The sequence below is a fragment of the Lepidochelys kempii genome, chromosome 1 (genome assembly GCF_965140285.1).
Source record: "Lepidochelys kempii isolate rLepKem1 chromosome 1, rLepKem1.hap1, whole genome shotgun sequence".
In the NCBI taxonomy this organism is placed as follows: Eukaryota; Metazoa; Chordata; order Testudines; family Cheloniidae; genus Lepidochelys; species Lepidochelys kempii.
In genome coordinates, this window is record NC_136380.1 from 103,150,954 (window position 1) to 103,167,544 (window position 16,591).

General features: G+C 39.5%; 1 protein-coding gene across 2 annotated transcripts in view; it reads left to right on the forward strand.

The window, feature by feature from the left end:
- TPP2 (tripeptidyl peptidase 2) overlaps window positions 1-16,591 on the forward strand; it is a 75,529-nt gene that overhangs the window by 37,779 nt on the left and 21,159 nt on the right. The window contains exons 17-24 of one of the 2 annotated variants that reach the window (XM_073348954.2): window positions 3,592-3,746; window positions 4,711-4,827; window positions 5,532-5,632; window positions 8,603-8,699; window positions 9,004-9,141; window positions 11,547-11,791; window positions 12,049-12,127; window positions 14,265-14,303. In XM_073348954.2, coding sequence (XP_073205055.1) covers window positions 3,592-3,746; window positions 4,711-4,827; window positions 5,532-5,632; window positions 8,603-8,699; window positions 9,004-9,141; window positions 11,547-11,791; window positions 12,049-12,127; window positions 14,265-14,303 — 971 coding nt within the window. The remainder of the gene's footprint in view (window positions 1-3,591; window positions 3,747-4,710; window positions 4,828-5,531; window positions 5,633-8,602; window positions 8,700-9,003; window positions 9,142-11,546; window positions 11,792-12,048; window positions 12,128-14,264; window positions 14,304-16,591) is intronic. The other variant, XM_073348965.2, reaches the window with a different exon arrangement.

Genomic DNA, 16,591 nt, shown 5'->3' on the forward strand with positions numbered 1-16,591 from the left:
GCGGTTACAGGGTGCTATTTTGAGGTGCAATATGTCCCACCCATATATAGCAAGAGTAAGAGGAGCATTCAGCATTTCTTTGTTTCCTTAATACGTATTATGGAGGTTCTTTCAAGCATTTCTTTTTAGAAAACAATACAAATGTATTTAGAACTTAACATGGCTGTTTAACGTTTTGCACTTTATTAGAGAATATTAATGTGTGTTGGATGGAGTTGTGAATGTATTAATCTAATGTGAACAAGAAGTAGATACTAGCTTATTCCATGTGAAAGTGTAATTTAATGTGGTGGGGACAGTTTTGATTGTAGAGTTCTTGGATGGTACAAGGTTATAGAATTCATATTTGGTTTTGTATTCAATTTTTACTCTTGACCAGTATTACAGATTGGATTGTTTGAGTTTGGTATGGTCTGGGAAAGCCAACAAGATAACTTGTGGGTGCGTGTATTGATGTAATATCCAGGAGTAATTAGGTTACTGTTGAGTGGTGTGTAGTTGCTAAGTAGTTAAAACAGAGAGGTAGATTCATCTTTAAACCTCGTCTTTCAGTGTTACTATTGTTATGGCATTCTAAAAATTTGGCTGTGCTGTACTTGAAAATAAAAAAAATTTGAGGCTTTTAATGTTTATGGTATTATAAAGTGTCTAGATATAGGAAATTGGATTTTTTTTTTTGTTGACCTTGATGTGGCGATTTGCCTTAAGATTAGTGGATATTTTAAACAAACATACATTTGTTTTGATGTGAACAAAATGGATCAGTGAGACCATCAGCATGCAAAACATTCCATATCGTTTCATATGATGAAAAAAATGCCATTGAAAACTAACTTTCTTTTGTGAATTTCTTGCCCTGTTTCTAACCAGCTACAAAATAATTTGAGTAAGGGATTAGGCAGCATACAGGGGAATATGACACGTGAATAAAATGGCTGTGACAAATCTCTTCATTGTTTGTTTCTAGAGTTCAACACCAAGGGTTTTTTGAGGTAGAATAAATATTCTTTGGAAGTTGTACGATTAGTACATAAACGGCATTGAGAAAAATTTTCAATCTTAATTTTCTTAGTTATTTCTTAAATAGATATCTTTTTATAATGACTGATTGCTTTCTATTATCTTAAAAAGAAAAGGAGTACTTGTGGCACCTTAGAGACTAACCAATTTATTTGAGCATAAGCTTTCGTGAGCTACAGCTCAAAGTGAGCTGTAGCTCACGAAAGCTTATGCTCAAATAAATTGGTTAGTCTCTAAGGTGCCACAAGTACTCCTTTTTGCGAATACAGACTAACACGGCTGTTACTCTGAAACCCTTCTATTATCTTAATTTTGTTTTAGCTAAGCCATTTATGCAGTCTTTACATACATACATACATAAAAAAATAAACAGAATAGTGTTTTAGAATAATTCTATTACAACATCAGATTAGTAGTTCTGTAGCTTGGGGCAAATCAAGAGCATATGGCCTGTGTGTGTGGTTTTTTTAAATACAAACCTGAAGTGGCCACTTTAGGTCAAAAAGTCTGTATCAAAAGTCTTCTCTAGCAGGTATTAGCAAGCAGGCTGGTAGCACCACCCGTTAAGCTTGCCCCACACTTCCCATTATAAACCTCTGTTTTCAGTTGCTTATAACTAAGGCTAAGTTTTAGTCAGGTATTTTTAGTAAAAGTCATGGACAGGTCACAAGCAGTAGACAAAATTCATGGCCCGTGACTTGTCCGTGACTTTTACTAAATATACCCCTGACTAAAACTGGGCGGGGGTGGACTTGGGGGGGACGGCACGGGTGCTGGGGAGGGGGGTACAGCGCGGGTGCTGGGGAGCGGCAACCCTAGCTCCACGTGCTGCCTCCGCTCTGCCCGAAGCCCCAGTTCTGTAGCTCCCATTAGCTGGGAACCGCAGCCAGTGGGAGCTGCGGGGGCAGTGCCTGGCTGCCAGCAAAGACAGCATGTGGTGCTAGGGGAGCCCCCCTCCAGGTAAGCTCTGTTCTTCATCCCAACCCCAAGCCCTGATCCTCCCCCCCCCCCCCATCCATCTTGCCACAGTGAGGCAAGACTGCCCCAGCAGCAGCCAGTGCACTTGAGCCAGCTGCACAGGGCTGCTGCAGAATTCACGGAGGTCATGGAAAGTTACAGCATCCGTGACCTCCATGACAAACACTGAGCCTTACTTATCACTTTGCAAAACTTCAATCACTTGGGCTGAAATTTCCCCAGGCTGCATTTTTTTTGGAAAGCTTCAACCAAAATGGTTCGACCATTTTTGAGAATGAGGCTAGAGAAAAACATATTGTTGCCCGTGTTAGAAGAGGAAAAGAACAGAAAAGATGTTCTTTGAGAATCACTAGCACCCCATGCTTTGGAGTGGAAGCTTGAAATTTGGTAGCGGATGTGCCTCTGAAAAATTGCACTTTTCACATGCTCATTAGAGATTTTTGCCGCTAAATTTCCCAAAGATTCTATTTGTCTTGTACATGTTCCAGGGCAGGGCTCAGCAGGGCTTACCCTCCAATTGCAGTTTCCGTCTGCTCTGGCCATGCTGGGTCTGGGCAGCAGAAGTGACAACAAGGAGCTTGGGTCTCAGAGCTTTCCCTGCTGGGACCAGGCAGTTTGTGGAGGAGGAGTGAAACGCAGAATTGTCCTGGGACAAGGATTGGGGAAGACCAACTTGGGACAGGGACAGGTTAGAGGGGAAGGAGAAGAAGGGGTAAAGCTTGGGGAAAATTCACACACAAGTCTGTGCCTGCTAGAGCACATGCCCATCCAGAGTTTCAAATGGAACCCAAGATTCCTGAGTGTCACTATGCCTCTGTCAGCAAATGTCTTTGAAACCCTCTGGCAAAGTGTCTCTCCCCTTCAAGTGCTGTGGTCCACACAGAGGATGAGAACTTAACTGAATCCTTTGTCACGGAGGCACCTGATGTTAATGGTAAAATTCTCATTATCTTCAGCGGGAGCAGGTTGGAATCCAATGTCAGGGTGTTTGTGTTTAAAAAATAACAATCAAAAAACCTATACTGGTTAGTCAACAATTTTCACTGCTCTATCAAGTATCACTTATTTTCTGTACAAAGTCTTGCTTCGCTGGTTTTCCACCTCGAGAAACTCTTGTTTGTATACATATTATTTGACATTACTTTAATCATGGATTTCGGGTATGTCAGTACAGCAGTAAAACACCCGCAGCTGAACTGGGAAGCTGACTCAGGCTGCGAGACTGTAAAATTGCTGTGTAAATATTCAGGCTTCGTCTGGAGCTCAGGCTCTGGGACCCTCCCACCTCGTGGGGTCCCATGGCCCAGTCTGGAACCCCAGCCTGAACGTCTACACAGCAATTTTTAGCCTCCCAACGCGAGCCTGAGTCTGCTGACCTGGGCTGACCGAGCTGCGCGTCTTTTATCCCAGTGTAGACGTACCCATAGGCACTTGTATGCTGAATAATAACTGTTTTTTTACAAATTACAAATACGTTGGAGTCTAATTTTCTTGTCAGGGTAAAATATTTTTCTCTAAACATTTTCCATTCTTATTAGCTTTATTGGCTACTGAAATTAAACTCTGTTTTGAACATTTTTTTCTTTAATCTAGAAGTTACAGTATGTTCCTGCTCAACTGATGTGGCTGCCAAGTTTGTTCTTCATGCGGTTCAACTAATGAAACAAAAAGCATATAGAAGCCATGAGTTCTATAAATTCTCATCCTTACCAGAAAAAGGATCAGTGACTGAAGCGTTTCCTGTCTTAGTAAGTTAATTTGAATTTAAATATCAGTATGTACAAAAATTAACAGTACAGTATGAAAGAAAATTGGTTTTGTTGAGGTGTTATGCAGAGAACTTAAAGAAGCACAATATAACAGGGCCTGGATTCAATTGGAATTATGATGTTGAATTAGTTTAAAATTAATGCACTATATTTCCACTCTTTTGCAAGTCGTCTTTATTACTCCATATTTTATCATTTTGATGTTAAAACTGAACATAAGTGAATTTGGTGTCTTCAGTTGCTGGATTAACTTAATGCTTATTAAAGAAGACAGATTGGTAATCCAAAATCTGTTTGTTTGAAGAAAAGGCACAGTAAAGGTAGTGATAATGCAAGATTCCTCATGTTGCCACATTAACATGCCTTAGCCATGACCTGGAAGTCGTATCGGAGTTCATGCTCTGTGTCCATTCAGTCCTGAGCCTCTTTTTGAAAATGCCATAGAACTGTACCTAAATTATGGTACTCTTGCAAGAGAGAGTGAAGTCCGTGGACCACACTGCTTTCAAAACTAAATATTCATTTCTTCATCTTGGCTTTCCCTCAGTGAATTCTACATACGGATAGGCAACAGTCTCTCCCTCTTCTTCTGTAAACTAATCAAGCTGTTTTTCCTGCAAACTGGGAAAGAAGGAAGAAGTGTTATTTGAATGTATGTTTATTTCAAACCTGCTTATATAGAAAAATGCTGCACCTATCTCTGGATTGTTGTGTTCATTGCTAGGATATCAGACATGATTTATTGGAATTGTCTTGCATTCGCAGGGCAATCCTAGTTTCCTGGCCAATTCTGTGTAAACTTGGATTACTGGTATAATTGGAGTACTTTTGAACTGCATGCAAATTCCTTTGTTCTTATTAATTTATTTTTAGGGTGGGTGGGGAATGAGAATGGAAGGTGAGGATGTGAATATGTCTAACTTTTGTCTTTTCTATTATCCAGGGTGGAAAAACCATTGAATTTTGTATTGCTCGTTGGTGGGCCAGCCTTAGTGATGTCAGCATTGATTACACAATTTCCTTCCATGGCATAGTTTGTGCTGCTTCTCAGTTAAACATAGTGAGTTTTTTCATATTTTACTTTCTGTTGATCAGTTCAAGAAATTCTTTGGTGATGAAAAGATCGCTAGTTGCAACTTGAAGAAAACTCAGACTATACATGTAGCTGAGATACAGGTCAGTGATTAATAACTCTTAAATGCACAGTAATAGGAACAGGAACCCACAGAAATGTATTGATCACGATTAGTACAAAAAAGCTTGGATTACAAAGAGTATATAGAAAATTTAAAAATTTCTGAGAAACATACTTATGATCTGATCTTTTTTGCTTTGTTCATCCATTAAACTTCCAAGTATTTACAGGAAATAATGGTCTAGGACACAGGTTTTTCAAACTTAAATTCCTAAAGTAGCAATGGGCTTAAACTACAGCAAGGAAGGTTTAGGTTGAACATTAGGACAAACTTCCTAACTATCAGGGTAGTTAAGCACCAGAATAAATTGCCTAAGGAAGTTGTGGAATCTCCGTCATTCTAAGTTTTTAAGAGCAGCTTAGATAAACACCTGTCATGAATAGTATAGATAATACTCAGTCCTGCCTTGAGTGTTGGGGACTGGACTAGAAGTCCTGTCGAGGTCCCTTCTACTCCTATACTTCTATGATTCTATTCTGAAGAAAGGCCAGTAATGGGTTAGAATTTTTTGTATGTATTTATAAATAAAGCTGGGAACCAAGTTAACTGTTAAACACTTTTTTTAAAGCATGCTTCAGAAGGCATTGTCCGTTTTGATGTTCAGTCCACATTGAAATATGAAGATATTGCTCCTTGCATAAATCTGAAAAGCTGGATCCAAACGCTCAGGTACAGTTGCTATTTTGGGGGCTATGTTGAAAATTGTCTGATCTTTCAAAGTTACTTAGCATGTAATTAAAATAGTAATTCTGAAAATAAACATGAATTAACAGTAAAATGAATATTAATATTTGGAATGGGACTCTGTGGTTATTTCCAGGTAACTGTAATAGGCGAATAGAACCCCTTTTATTAACATTGCCTACCCACCACTTTTCTTAAGATACTTTTTCAGTTTCTTATAACTTTGCCAAACCTTAACTATTTGGGCTGAAATTTTCCGTGCAGTTTTCTGCTTCAGGCTGACTTAAAAAGAAATCAGCCTGAACAGTGCAGCTGTTTCAGAGAACAAGGCAAGGTGAAAAAAACATGTTCTGCAATGTTTTTGTTTTAAACACTCTGGCAACTTTTTGTTTGCGAAGCCGTAGTGCCCTTGTGCTTTGGAGCAAGAACTTGAATTTTGGCTGGGGATAGTCTTTACCATTCCTGTAAAAATCTACCCAAATATGGCAAAGTTACAAGCCTTTGAAAAAATGTATTTGCACATGCTCAGCCTTCATAGGGTTTAGTAGCTAAAATCTCTAAAGATTCCATTCTCACTGAGCATATTCCAGCGCCTCAGAGTTTCTAGTGCTGACCAGACTGTCTGTGTGTCACACAGCGACTGAGCATGTTCCATTCCAGGGTTAGAGGGACTTGCTAGGACTTTCTTTATAATGGTAGCTCCAGGTTGCTTTAGGCCAGAGTAGGGTGGGAGTCTGGAACTGAGCAAGGATACTGGCTCTCCTCTGTTCAGTAACCCTGCCTGCTGGTGCCCAGGAAGACTTTTCATCCTAATCGCATTTGCCATGTCCAGTCAGTCCTAGTCTCCCCTTCTGGGCTTCTTGTTCGAGTCCCAATGAGGATGAAGAGGAAGCCACCTGACTTAAATGCAAAAGGGACTAGAACTGAATGGGGGTGGGGGTGGGGGGAGGAAGGAAGGAGTAGATAGGGATAGGGTGAGACTGGGGCTGGCGGGAGGAGGAACAGAAACTGTTACTAGGATCCTGAAGGGGTCAGGGACTCGGACTAGTTGAGCAAGAAGATTAGAACTGAAAGCTGAAGAGGCTGGGTGCGGGGAGGGAATCTGGAACTGGGAAACAGTTGGTGGGACAGAGGAGAAACACTGAGATTGGATGAGGAGCTAGGTGGGAGGCAGGGAGATTGGGACTGGCTGGACAATAAAACTGAGAACTGGCGGGAGAAGGGGGGAAATGGCAGAGGAGGAGAGGGGAAATCTGATGAGGAGCTGTGAAGTGGGTGAGGGGGAATCTGTGACTGATTAGGACAAGGAACCGGGGGGAAATAGCGAGGGCTGGGCTGACTAGGGCTGTGGGGAGGGAAGAGGGACTAGGGCAAGGAATCAGGAGGGAATAACTGGGACTGGCTGGGCTAGGAGACTGGTGCAGGGACACTTGGTGTGAAGGGAAGGCCGGGACTTAGCTGGGGATCCCCAGTGGGGAGACTAGAATTGGCTGAGCAAGGAAAAGGTGGTAAGAATGAGAAGCCTGAGGAGTGGAGACGGCATGGGTAGGCAAGGAGAATTGGACTGGGACCAGGAGCCAGGGTAAGGAAGAACAAGACAGGGACAGGTTGTTGGAGGGGATGAGAAAGAGGAAGAAGGGCCTGTGCCTCTTGGAGCACACTTCCCTTCTTAGCCAGGAATATAACCCAAGATTCTTGAGGGCTCACCCTTCATCTGCTAGGGGACTTCACAATATTTACTGACAGGAAAGTGTCCTTTCCCCCCTAGTGCTGGTGTCTATGGAAAATGACAACCTGCTACTGCTGTCAGTTACTCAATTAGCTCAAGTGGCAGAGGACTGTGTTCTGACTCAAACAGTTCCAACCTATTGATGACCCATGTGGGTCTCAGTGTGATGCCACATGCTGGAATTTCTGGGTTTTGTTTGCTTTTTTTTTTTTTAAATCTATGAAATTACACACACACACAAGAAAACTAAAGTTGCAAGATCAAGCACTCTAAAGTTAGGAAATGCCCTTTTGTGCTTATGCATTAAGATGGTCTTTGATTATATCATCACATATTATTTTTTCTACAGGATCCCAACCTCATTCAGTATGCAGCATGGGGGATGCTAACTTAATGAGCAGCCATTTAATTTTTTTCTCACTAGTCAGTGTGTGTCCCCTGTGCCTTATTTACTGCACACTCTCTTTAAACTCTGATCTAAAGACAGAATTATTAATTTCTTCATGTTTTATCGCACTCATCACTAGTATTTGAGTGCTTCATAAACATTCTGAATTATCTTTAGTGCCCTGTGAGAGATGCATATTATCCCCCTCTTTTGTAGATAGTTGAGGGACCGAGACTTTAAGGTCAGAAGTATCCACTCACCTTGGGTGCCCCAATTGAGACCCCTAGAACCTGATTTTTCAAAGTACTGCAATTTGTATGTTCCAAGCTCTTCCAAGCTCAGCTCCTTCTGAGTTCACTTGCATTTGTGAGTGCTCAGCCTTTCTGCAAATCAAAGCCGAGGGTCTCAAGTTGGACACCCAGAAAATGAGGAACATGTAATTAATGGTTGTATGTGGGTAAAGATGGGTTTAAGTGACTTGCACATAGGAACTCTGTGGCAGAGGCAAGGATATAGTCCAATTTCGAGGGTAGTATTGAGCTGTCTTTACCATGAGATCATCCTTACTCTTCCTGCAATATCGTGCCTCATTTGCTACATACCTTCCAACTTCTGCAGTAGTGGAGCCGGGACCTGTAGACAAGTCTCCTTCACTTCATAACCCTGGTTCATCCACAAAGCAGGTCCATCTTTTGCGGTGTAAGAGGCGAGGGTCCTGTGGAAAAAACAGCGTGTGATCATGTAATTGAAGACTATATCATAATGCATGCGAGTTTCTGTTTAGACAAACTGTTTTAGGAAAACTGTTCCTAAAACTTGCTGTTGTGTTTAACTGCAGACCAGCGAGCGCTAAAATAAAACCTTTAGGATCCAGAGATGTTTTGCCAAATAATCGTCAACTATATGAGATGATTTTGACGTACAACTTTCATCAAGTAAGTTTTAATTGGTTCTTTAATGCTGTTTTAAATTTCATATCTCTAGAACTTTTTAGTGAATTTCCTAACAAAAGGTGTAAGGAGAGCTCTAGGATATGCGGGATCACAGAATCTTGGGGTGCCTCTGTAGCTGATGCCAGTTATAATGCAAACTGCAAGAACAGGGATTCTAATTAATCATAAATTGGAAAGATTGTTTAAGTTTTACTATGATTAATCTAGATTAATCTGAATCATTACTTCAGAAGTGTACCTTTACTACGCAATATTCAATTGTGTTTTGACTTATTTTTTTTTATAGCCTAAGAGTGGGGAAGTGACTCCAAGCTGTCCACTGCTTTGTGAATTGTTGTATGAATCTGAATTTGACAGCCAGCTGTGGATTATATTTGACCAGAACAAAAGACAAATGGGGTCAGGTGACGCTTATCCACATCAGGTACAGAGAGATATACTTACCCTGATCAGACATTCTACATAAATATGAAAATTATATTCCTTCTCTTCCCCCACCCTACCTGTCTACAGTCCAGACCCCTGGGTGTAGATAGACCCTGCCATCAGATAATCACAGCATGTAGTAATTGCACTTTTGAGTGGTGTATTTTGTAAAAGGAACTTGCTGACTGGAAATTGCCAGTTTTCTCCATGGGATGGAACATGTCATTCTTTCTTTGTAGATAAAGGAAGAAGATTTGAAAAATTTGACTCTTCTTTCTTTTTTTAACTACAAAAAGCTTTTACCATGTGACTGCTTGCCTTAGTGTGACCAATGCTACCAGAGAAGTGAACTGCAGTCCCTGAGAAGTGAACTGCAGTCCCTGTCTTTTTAGTAAGATGTTGCACCGTTTCAGTTTTTCTGTGTAAGGCAGAAAGGGTCCCTCAGGCTCTTCCTAGTGCTGGTATATTTGTCTATCAGAGTGGTTATCTTTGTCCTATCAGAGGCACCTTTATTAGATTTCTAATCAATGTCTTCCAACAGCCTTTTGAAGTGTGAGAGGCTGGTTGTGGAAGACTTCTTTGGTGCTGCCTTTGGTAGGAGGGTGGATTGTCACAAGACTTGTAGGTATTCTACCCTCTGTATAGGTTCCTGTACCACTTTGGAAAAGCCTATATATCTGACTTGGTATAGAAGAAAAAAAGAAAAGGGGAAGTCTTCTTTCCTGATTTTCTTTCTTGGAATTATTTTCTAATAATCCAGATTCCCAGTTGGCCTTTATTAATGTAGTTTTGGATCATTCTAACTGTTCTGGAAAGATCAATTTAAGATTGTCGCTCATCAGAGTACTGGAGCTTCTGGCAGACTGCCTTTTATGACCTTGATTCAACAAAACACATATGCCTACACTTTAGAATATGCATATGACTAATCCCATCCCTGTTTGGTAAAGCACCTCTACACATTCTTCACTTCAGGAATGTGCTTAAATTCCATTAATTTAAATGGGATTGCTCACATTCATGGATGCTCTGCTGAATCAGGACTTTTATTACCTTTTCTTGAAGATTATTTGCTGCTGCTGTTATACGAAAGACAGAGTCTGTGATGTGAAGGCCATGATAAATGGACCTTACTTATTTGATATTCCATAATGACATTGTGGCTCTTTGCCCATAACCAGAATTTTTGTTTGTCCGATTTCCATATAAACAAATCTAGTAATGTACTGGTAGTAGCAGACACAATTTGACTGGATTAACTCAAGAAAGTCTTCCCTAACCACTTACAAAACTCGGCTACATAACTTTGACACAGAGCAAACTCGTAGTTACTGTCATGCCAAGACAAAGCTCATTAGGAAATTTCCTAGAGTGTACTTCATGGGAATGAGGCTTGGTCTGAATAATTGAGTGTACTTCAAGAGCACTTCAACTGCAGTACCATTCTTCTTGATTCAAAATTGTACAACCTGCCAGAGATTGTGTCACTGGTACCTAAAGTTCTTACAGCTTTCACTAGAAATAAGGCAACTTCTGTAGCTTCTTAGAAACATCCTTATCAAAGGTTTCAGAGTAGCAGCCGTGTTAGTCTGTATTGGCAAAAAGAAAAGGAGGACTTGTGGCACCTTAGAGACTAACCAATTTATTTGAGCTTAAGCTTTCGTGAGCTACAGCTCACTTCATCGGATCCTTATCAAAGGTATCTGAAAACTTGTTTCCATCACCTTTATCCATACCTTCAAGCAATATTGCTTCCTGGACTTAGTTTCAAGGTCTGATGTCTAGTTTGGAAGAGTGCTATTGCAGTTGAAGTCCTCTTGAGACACAGCTGCTCATCAGTCTTCCAAAAGTGTGGCTCTGTACAGCCAATGTTCAGTAGTCTACATGGCTGCAGGTGTAATTCTTAGAGATCATTGAGTGCACGTAGGTACACAATATTTTCCATCCCCACTTCTTTGGAGTCTAGAATATAGTCTTTGAAGTGGCAAAAGGTACTAAGGAGCAAGGTTGTAGCAGCATGTATATGTTCAGGCTTGAATGCTCAATACTGTGAGAAAGAGAACACATCTGCAACCCTTGGTAATCAAAGCATTCTAGGGGCTTCCAGCAAAGATGTGTATTAGTTACAGATCCCCCAAATAATACGAAGTGAGCCATTAATCCTCAGTATATAGTACAGTATACTCTTTTAGTCAGTGAGGTAATAATTCCATTGAAAGCAAAAGGACGGGACATTACTGCCTTTTATTTCTCATTAATATAAATGTAGACAAAAGATTCTTTGTGAAGCTGCTAAAGCTGTATTGGTTAAGGAAAAACATGATTCTGCTTTTATTTGTAGGATTGTGTGTGCATGGTAAAACTTCTTAATCTTGGCATTTTATGAGAACCTCTTTCTTTCAGTATTCCCTGAAACTGGAGAAAGGAGATTACACTATTCGGTTACAAATCCGTCATGAACAGAACAGTGAACTGGATCGCATCAAAGACCTTCCATTTATTGTTTCTCACAGGTTGTCTAATACTTTGAGCTTAGATATTTATGAAAACCATAGCCTTGCTCTCTTAGGAAAGAAGAAATCAAACAGTTTGACATTGCCACCAAAACACAGTCATCCATTCTTTGTTACATCTCTGCCTGATGACAAGTAAGTTGATGTTGCCTATTTTCCGGTGTAGATTTAACCAGCTGCGTCTATAAATCCAACTAAAATGATACCCATCGATATGATACATATCTTTCTAGCGTTTGTAGTTTCACATTGTAAACTGATTAACAAAATGTGACTTAAGTGTTGCTGTTTGACCGTTTCGAGTTCTTTATATGTTTAGTATTAGTGGAACTAAGTCATTTTCGCATATCCTTGTTTGATTATGTTTGTATTTTCCTTTATTTTTTTATTAGAATACCTAAAGGAGCAGGACCAGGGTGTTATCTTGTAGGAGCTCTGACATTGTCTAAGACGGAACTTGGAAAGAAAGCTGTGAGTACTCGAAACTAATAAAGGCCCTGTTCTCAAAAGTTCCTATTTCTCTAAATGGGAAATTCTGTGTCTTGATGATGATCATTGTGCCTTATTTTCTTAATCTTCCTGTTAAGAGAGTGTTCAGTGTAGTAAGTCAGACACATGGGTTTTTGTAAAATCAGTTGTCTTAGTGTAAACTTAATTCGGAATATTTAAAATGTACTCTTGCAGTTTAATTTGAAATTATACAATGTAAATCGTAAGTCTCCAAAAATTAGTTTAAACTGTGCAGGGGCATTTTGAAGTGCTGTAGAGGCAACTGCTTTTTTTTCACTGTTACGGCAGACTTGGAAGAATGGGGTTCTTTGTGTAATTGTCTACCTGAATGTCATTGTTTAATGTACAGTACTACTTCATGTGGTTTTTTGCTTTTGCATGTTGCTTCTCTAGTCACTTACGTGGTACACTTCCTTACTCGCGTGCATGCAGCTTCCAGCAAAAAAAAACCACAAAATAAATGTGCCTTTTGACACCTACTTACATTTTACTTTTAAAACTTAGGAGACATCTATTTAGTAGACTGTAATGCTGGGGCAGGATTTCTTACCTGCTGCAGACTTCTGATGTTGTCAACCACTAATACAGCTGTGTGCGCCAATGTAATGACATAAGATTTCTTTTCTACCTCCTTATGTCATAATGGAAAAGCTGTACCTCCTTGGTCAGTATAAAGAGACCTAGAAACTTAATTTCCTGACTTGAATGAATTTTAAGTCTGACTCTAGCTATAAAAGCCAAATCAGTCTTCCAGTTTATTCACTTAGTGCTAAGTTTAGGAAGGATTCTGTAAGATACTCCAGTATTTTTTAAGTTGGTTATTGCTAAGATTAAATCAGCATTGGGTAGTGTTTATAAATGTCAATATTTACAGAGTTAGAGTCCATATAAAAGATTCTCTTGCCTTAAAAACTACTAATTCTCCCCCTTCCCCCCCAATAGAGAGCTCTCTATTCCCATGGAAAATGTCTAATGTTTTCTATGCAATCATATATTGAGACATAGGAAATCTTGTTTAGCAGGCCAAGAAATAATTTCAAGCAGGTTAGATTAAATGTATTTGATTTGTGACATATTATGGAGACAACATAATGTATTAAATCTAGGTACATATAATACTACAGGCTAGGTAACAATTTACAAGAAAATGGAACGTTTTTATTTGGGAAGCTGTACTTTTTCTTGGGCCAGAAAAACTTGAGAAACCCACTAATCCAGCATGTTAAACTTTTAGTTTGGCTTATATTTACTTGTATGTACAGTAAATTCACAGCAAGATCGGAAGTTTATTGCTGTTTTGATGAACATATAACTGTAATGATAGTATAAGATATTTTCCGTTTCATCTGAAATTCAGCAGAACAATTTGTTGTAATTCTTGGCTAGGCTATTTTACATCAAATTAAATAACCATTAGGTACAGTCATTTCTAGAGTGGAAACCACTGGAGATGCAATAGTTATTGCTTATCAAGTCAGTTTCCCTGAAAATGGTTCAAGAGAAACATAGAGCTCATTGAACGAACTTTTCACCTCAGATTCTTAACACAATCACGCACTTGTGTATCATGTTAGGGGAACAGTTTGTTGGATAAGTGCCATCAATAGTGTCACATTCTTGCTGCTGCCATCAGTGAACATCACTATGCACCAAGTGACAGAAGGGAGGAATAGGCAACAGTGTTATTCTAGTCCACTAAGTGTGAACTGAAAAAAAAAAATGCAGTAGTATTTTTGTACATTAATTCTATTTAAGTATTATAAAATGGAACAGTACCACTCAATTTCAGTTTTAATCTAAAACTCTCAATTGTGTTGTATTCTAAAATTCATTTTGCCATTGTTCATTGCGCTAGTGGTTAACAACACTTCTGTCTTACTAGGAACAACAAACTGTATACACAAAAATGCATTATTTTTTTTAATTTAAAAGACATTAAAATATTTGTATGCTTTAAGAGCATGTTTTGATCACAGACCTGGCACTTTAGTAGTTTGAGCTCTCTAGGTTGAAAATAAACCATAATCATACAGAGAAGGTGTCTCCATCCTATGTAGTGTGTGCATGTTTTCTTACGGTATGTTGTTCTAACTCCCAGGGGCAGTCTGCAGCAAAACGACAAGGAAAATTTAAAAAGGTACTGAATGTCAGTTTTTGGAAAAGATATGCTTAAGTCTTTTTTTGCATATGACTTAGAGAATTTTTCTATTAGTATTATACTTAATTTTTCATTGTCTCCCTCAGCTGCCTTCTCTTATGTAGTCTTGAGTTATCCACTTCATGCCTTAAGCAACACCTGCTGTTAGACCAACAAAACATTACTGTAATACCAAGTTAATTGAGTGGCACTTGAGCACCCAGATACTTCTGTGATAGTGCCTTAAAAATGCATGTGTTGTAATGAGTCATTCTGTAGCTCCCTTTCTTTATTATATTCTCCCCCAGTTTCTCTCTCTCTCTCTCTCTCTCTCTCTCTCTCTGAAGTGCTTGGAGTCGAGATTTTCCATGGCAAATATTTTGCCTTTCATCTGGTCTCTTAATGAATGCACTGAAAATTGAACTTAAGGTTTATGATATAAAGCATGATATCCAATCCCTCCTCACCACCAACTGGACGTATTTCTTTGAGGCTTAGTTGTACTGAAACATAGACTGGATGTAGCACTAGAAAACATACTTTAGCAAACACTGCTTTTGCAGGGGGATGGACTAAATGACCTAATAGACTTTTCCATCTCTAGCTTCTGTGATCCTCTTAAACAAAGCATAGCCATAGCTCAATGCAGAATAATTTAATTTTGGCATAAAGTCAGCCTGTTCATGGAATGGTAGAAATCATAATTGGAGCAGGTGGTATAATCTACAGAAAACTGTCATTTTCCTATCTAGTATCCTTCATGTAAATAAATTGATAAAGTAACATTGGAATGTACAAGTGTTTTCAATAAAATGAGCATTTTATCATTCTGTAGTACGTATTGTAACGTTCTGCCAGCAGATGGGCAGTTGAAAACAAAGGAAGATGATTGGCCTTTTTAAAAAGGGCTATGTCATTCACTTCAGTTCTTTCCTGTCTCCCAGCAGATGTAGGTTACTTATGTTTGGCTAGCTTGTTTTCCCACCCTTTCTGCTGCCTCTTCTAAAGTGACATGATTACTTTGCCTCCTATTTTCTTTCCTCTCTGTGAAGTCTGTTTCCAGGCTCTGGAAGGAAATCACACCTACTTGCATATCTCTACCTTTCACTAATCTGATGGGTCGGAGTTTTGACTGGGGAGGAGAAGGAGGATATGGGTCATGGAAGTTACCAGCTCCATGCAGTATATTCTACACCTTTGCTGTATAAGCTGAGAGCCTATAAGGTTGAGAGGCTGCTATCTTTGTTGGTCTTGGTATGGATATGTCAGTACGAGGAGAAGGTCAGACTGTCAAAGAAGAACTTTGATGCAGACTGCTGCCATTTTCCTGTGTTCGCTTTTGTATCATCTCTAGAATTAACTATAACTCATTTAGAAAGACTAAAAATGCCCACGTAAATGCATCCTTTTCCTGAAGGATAGGATGTGTTGATCCCACTAATTGTGAATCCACAATAAAGGAGCTAATATAGTACCTATTCATAAAACCATTCAGGGTGTATTGGATATTAGTGTGACGCTCTGCTCAGGGCTGCCCAAAACAGTAAGCCCCTGTCACCTCACTGCCTTAGCAAGAGTGTGTGTTCCTGGAGATTAGACAGTCAGTTCCCTGCCACACCAGCCTGTCCACCTCACCAACATACTCTTTGAGAGTCTCCCAGTCTTAACGTTGTCTTGCAGGTAAAAATCAGTGAAGCATAGTTCCCCAGAGGTGTGCCTCTGTGGTGTCCAGTCCCTCTCACTGGACACTCACAGAAGTTAAGTTTGCTGTCTCCAACAAAATGGTATACACTCCAGCCTGTTAGATTAACTGAGGACTCATTCTGTACTTAAATGTAACAGCACTGAGATGGTTTATAGTAAAACTAAGAATGAATTTATTAGCACAGAACAGAGATTTAAGTGATAATAATTAGAGATAACAAACAGAAAATGGTTACAAAGAAAATGAAACATGCTTTCTAGTACCTGCAACTTAAGTCTAACAAGTTATGTCTTTGGCTAAAGAACTTACTTACAGCATCTCCAGCCCTTCCTGGTAGGAGGATCCAACATTCTCAGAATCAGAAAGTGCTGTCCCCTAAGTAATGGGCACCTATGGGGTACCTCCTTTTTATAGTCCAGTAAACCTTTGAAATGTATTCTTTGGAAAATAAACCCTGACAAAGTTCCTCTCCTCTCTTGGTGTGTAGATGCCATACTCTCTTCCTCATTCTCTGGTAAATTTGCTTTTTCAATTAGCGTAATCACTTTGTTTACATTAAATGTAAATGTACTCCCATTGTCTC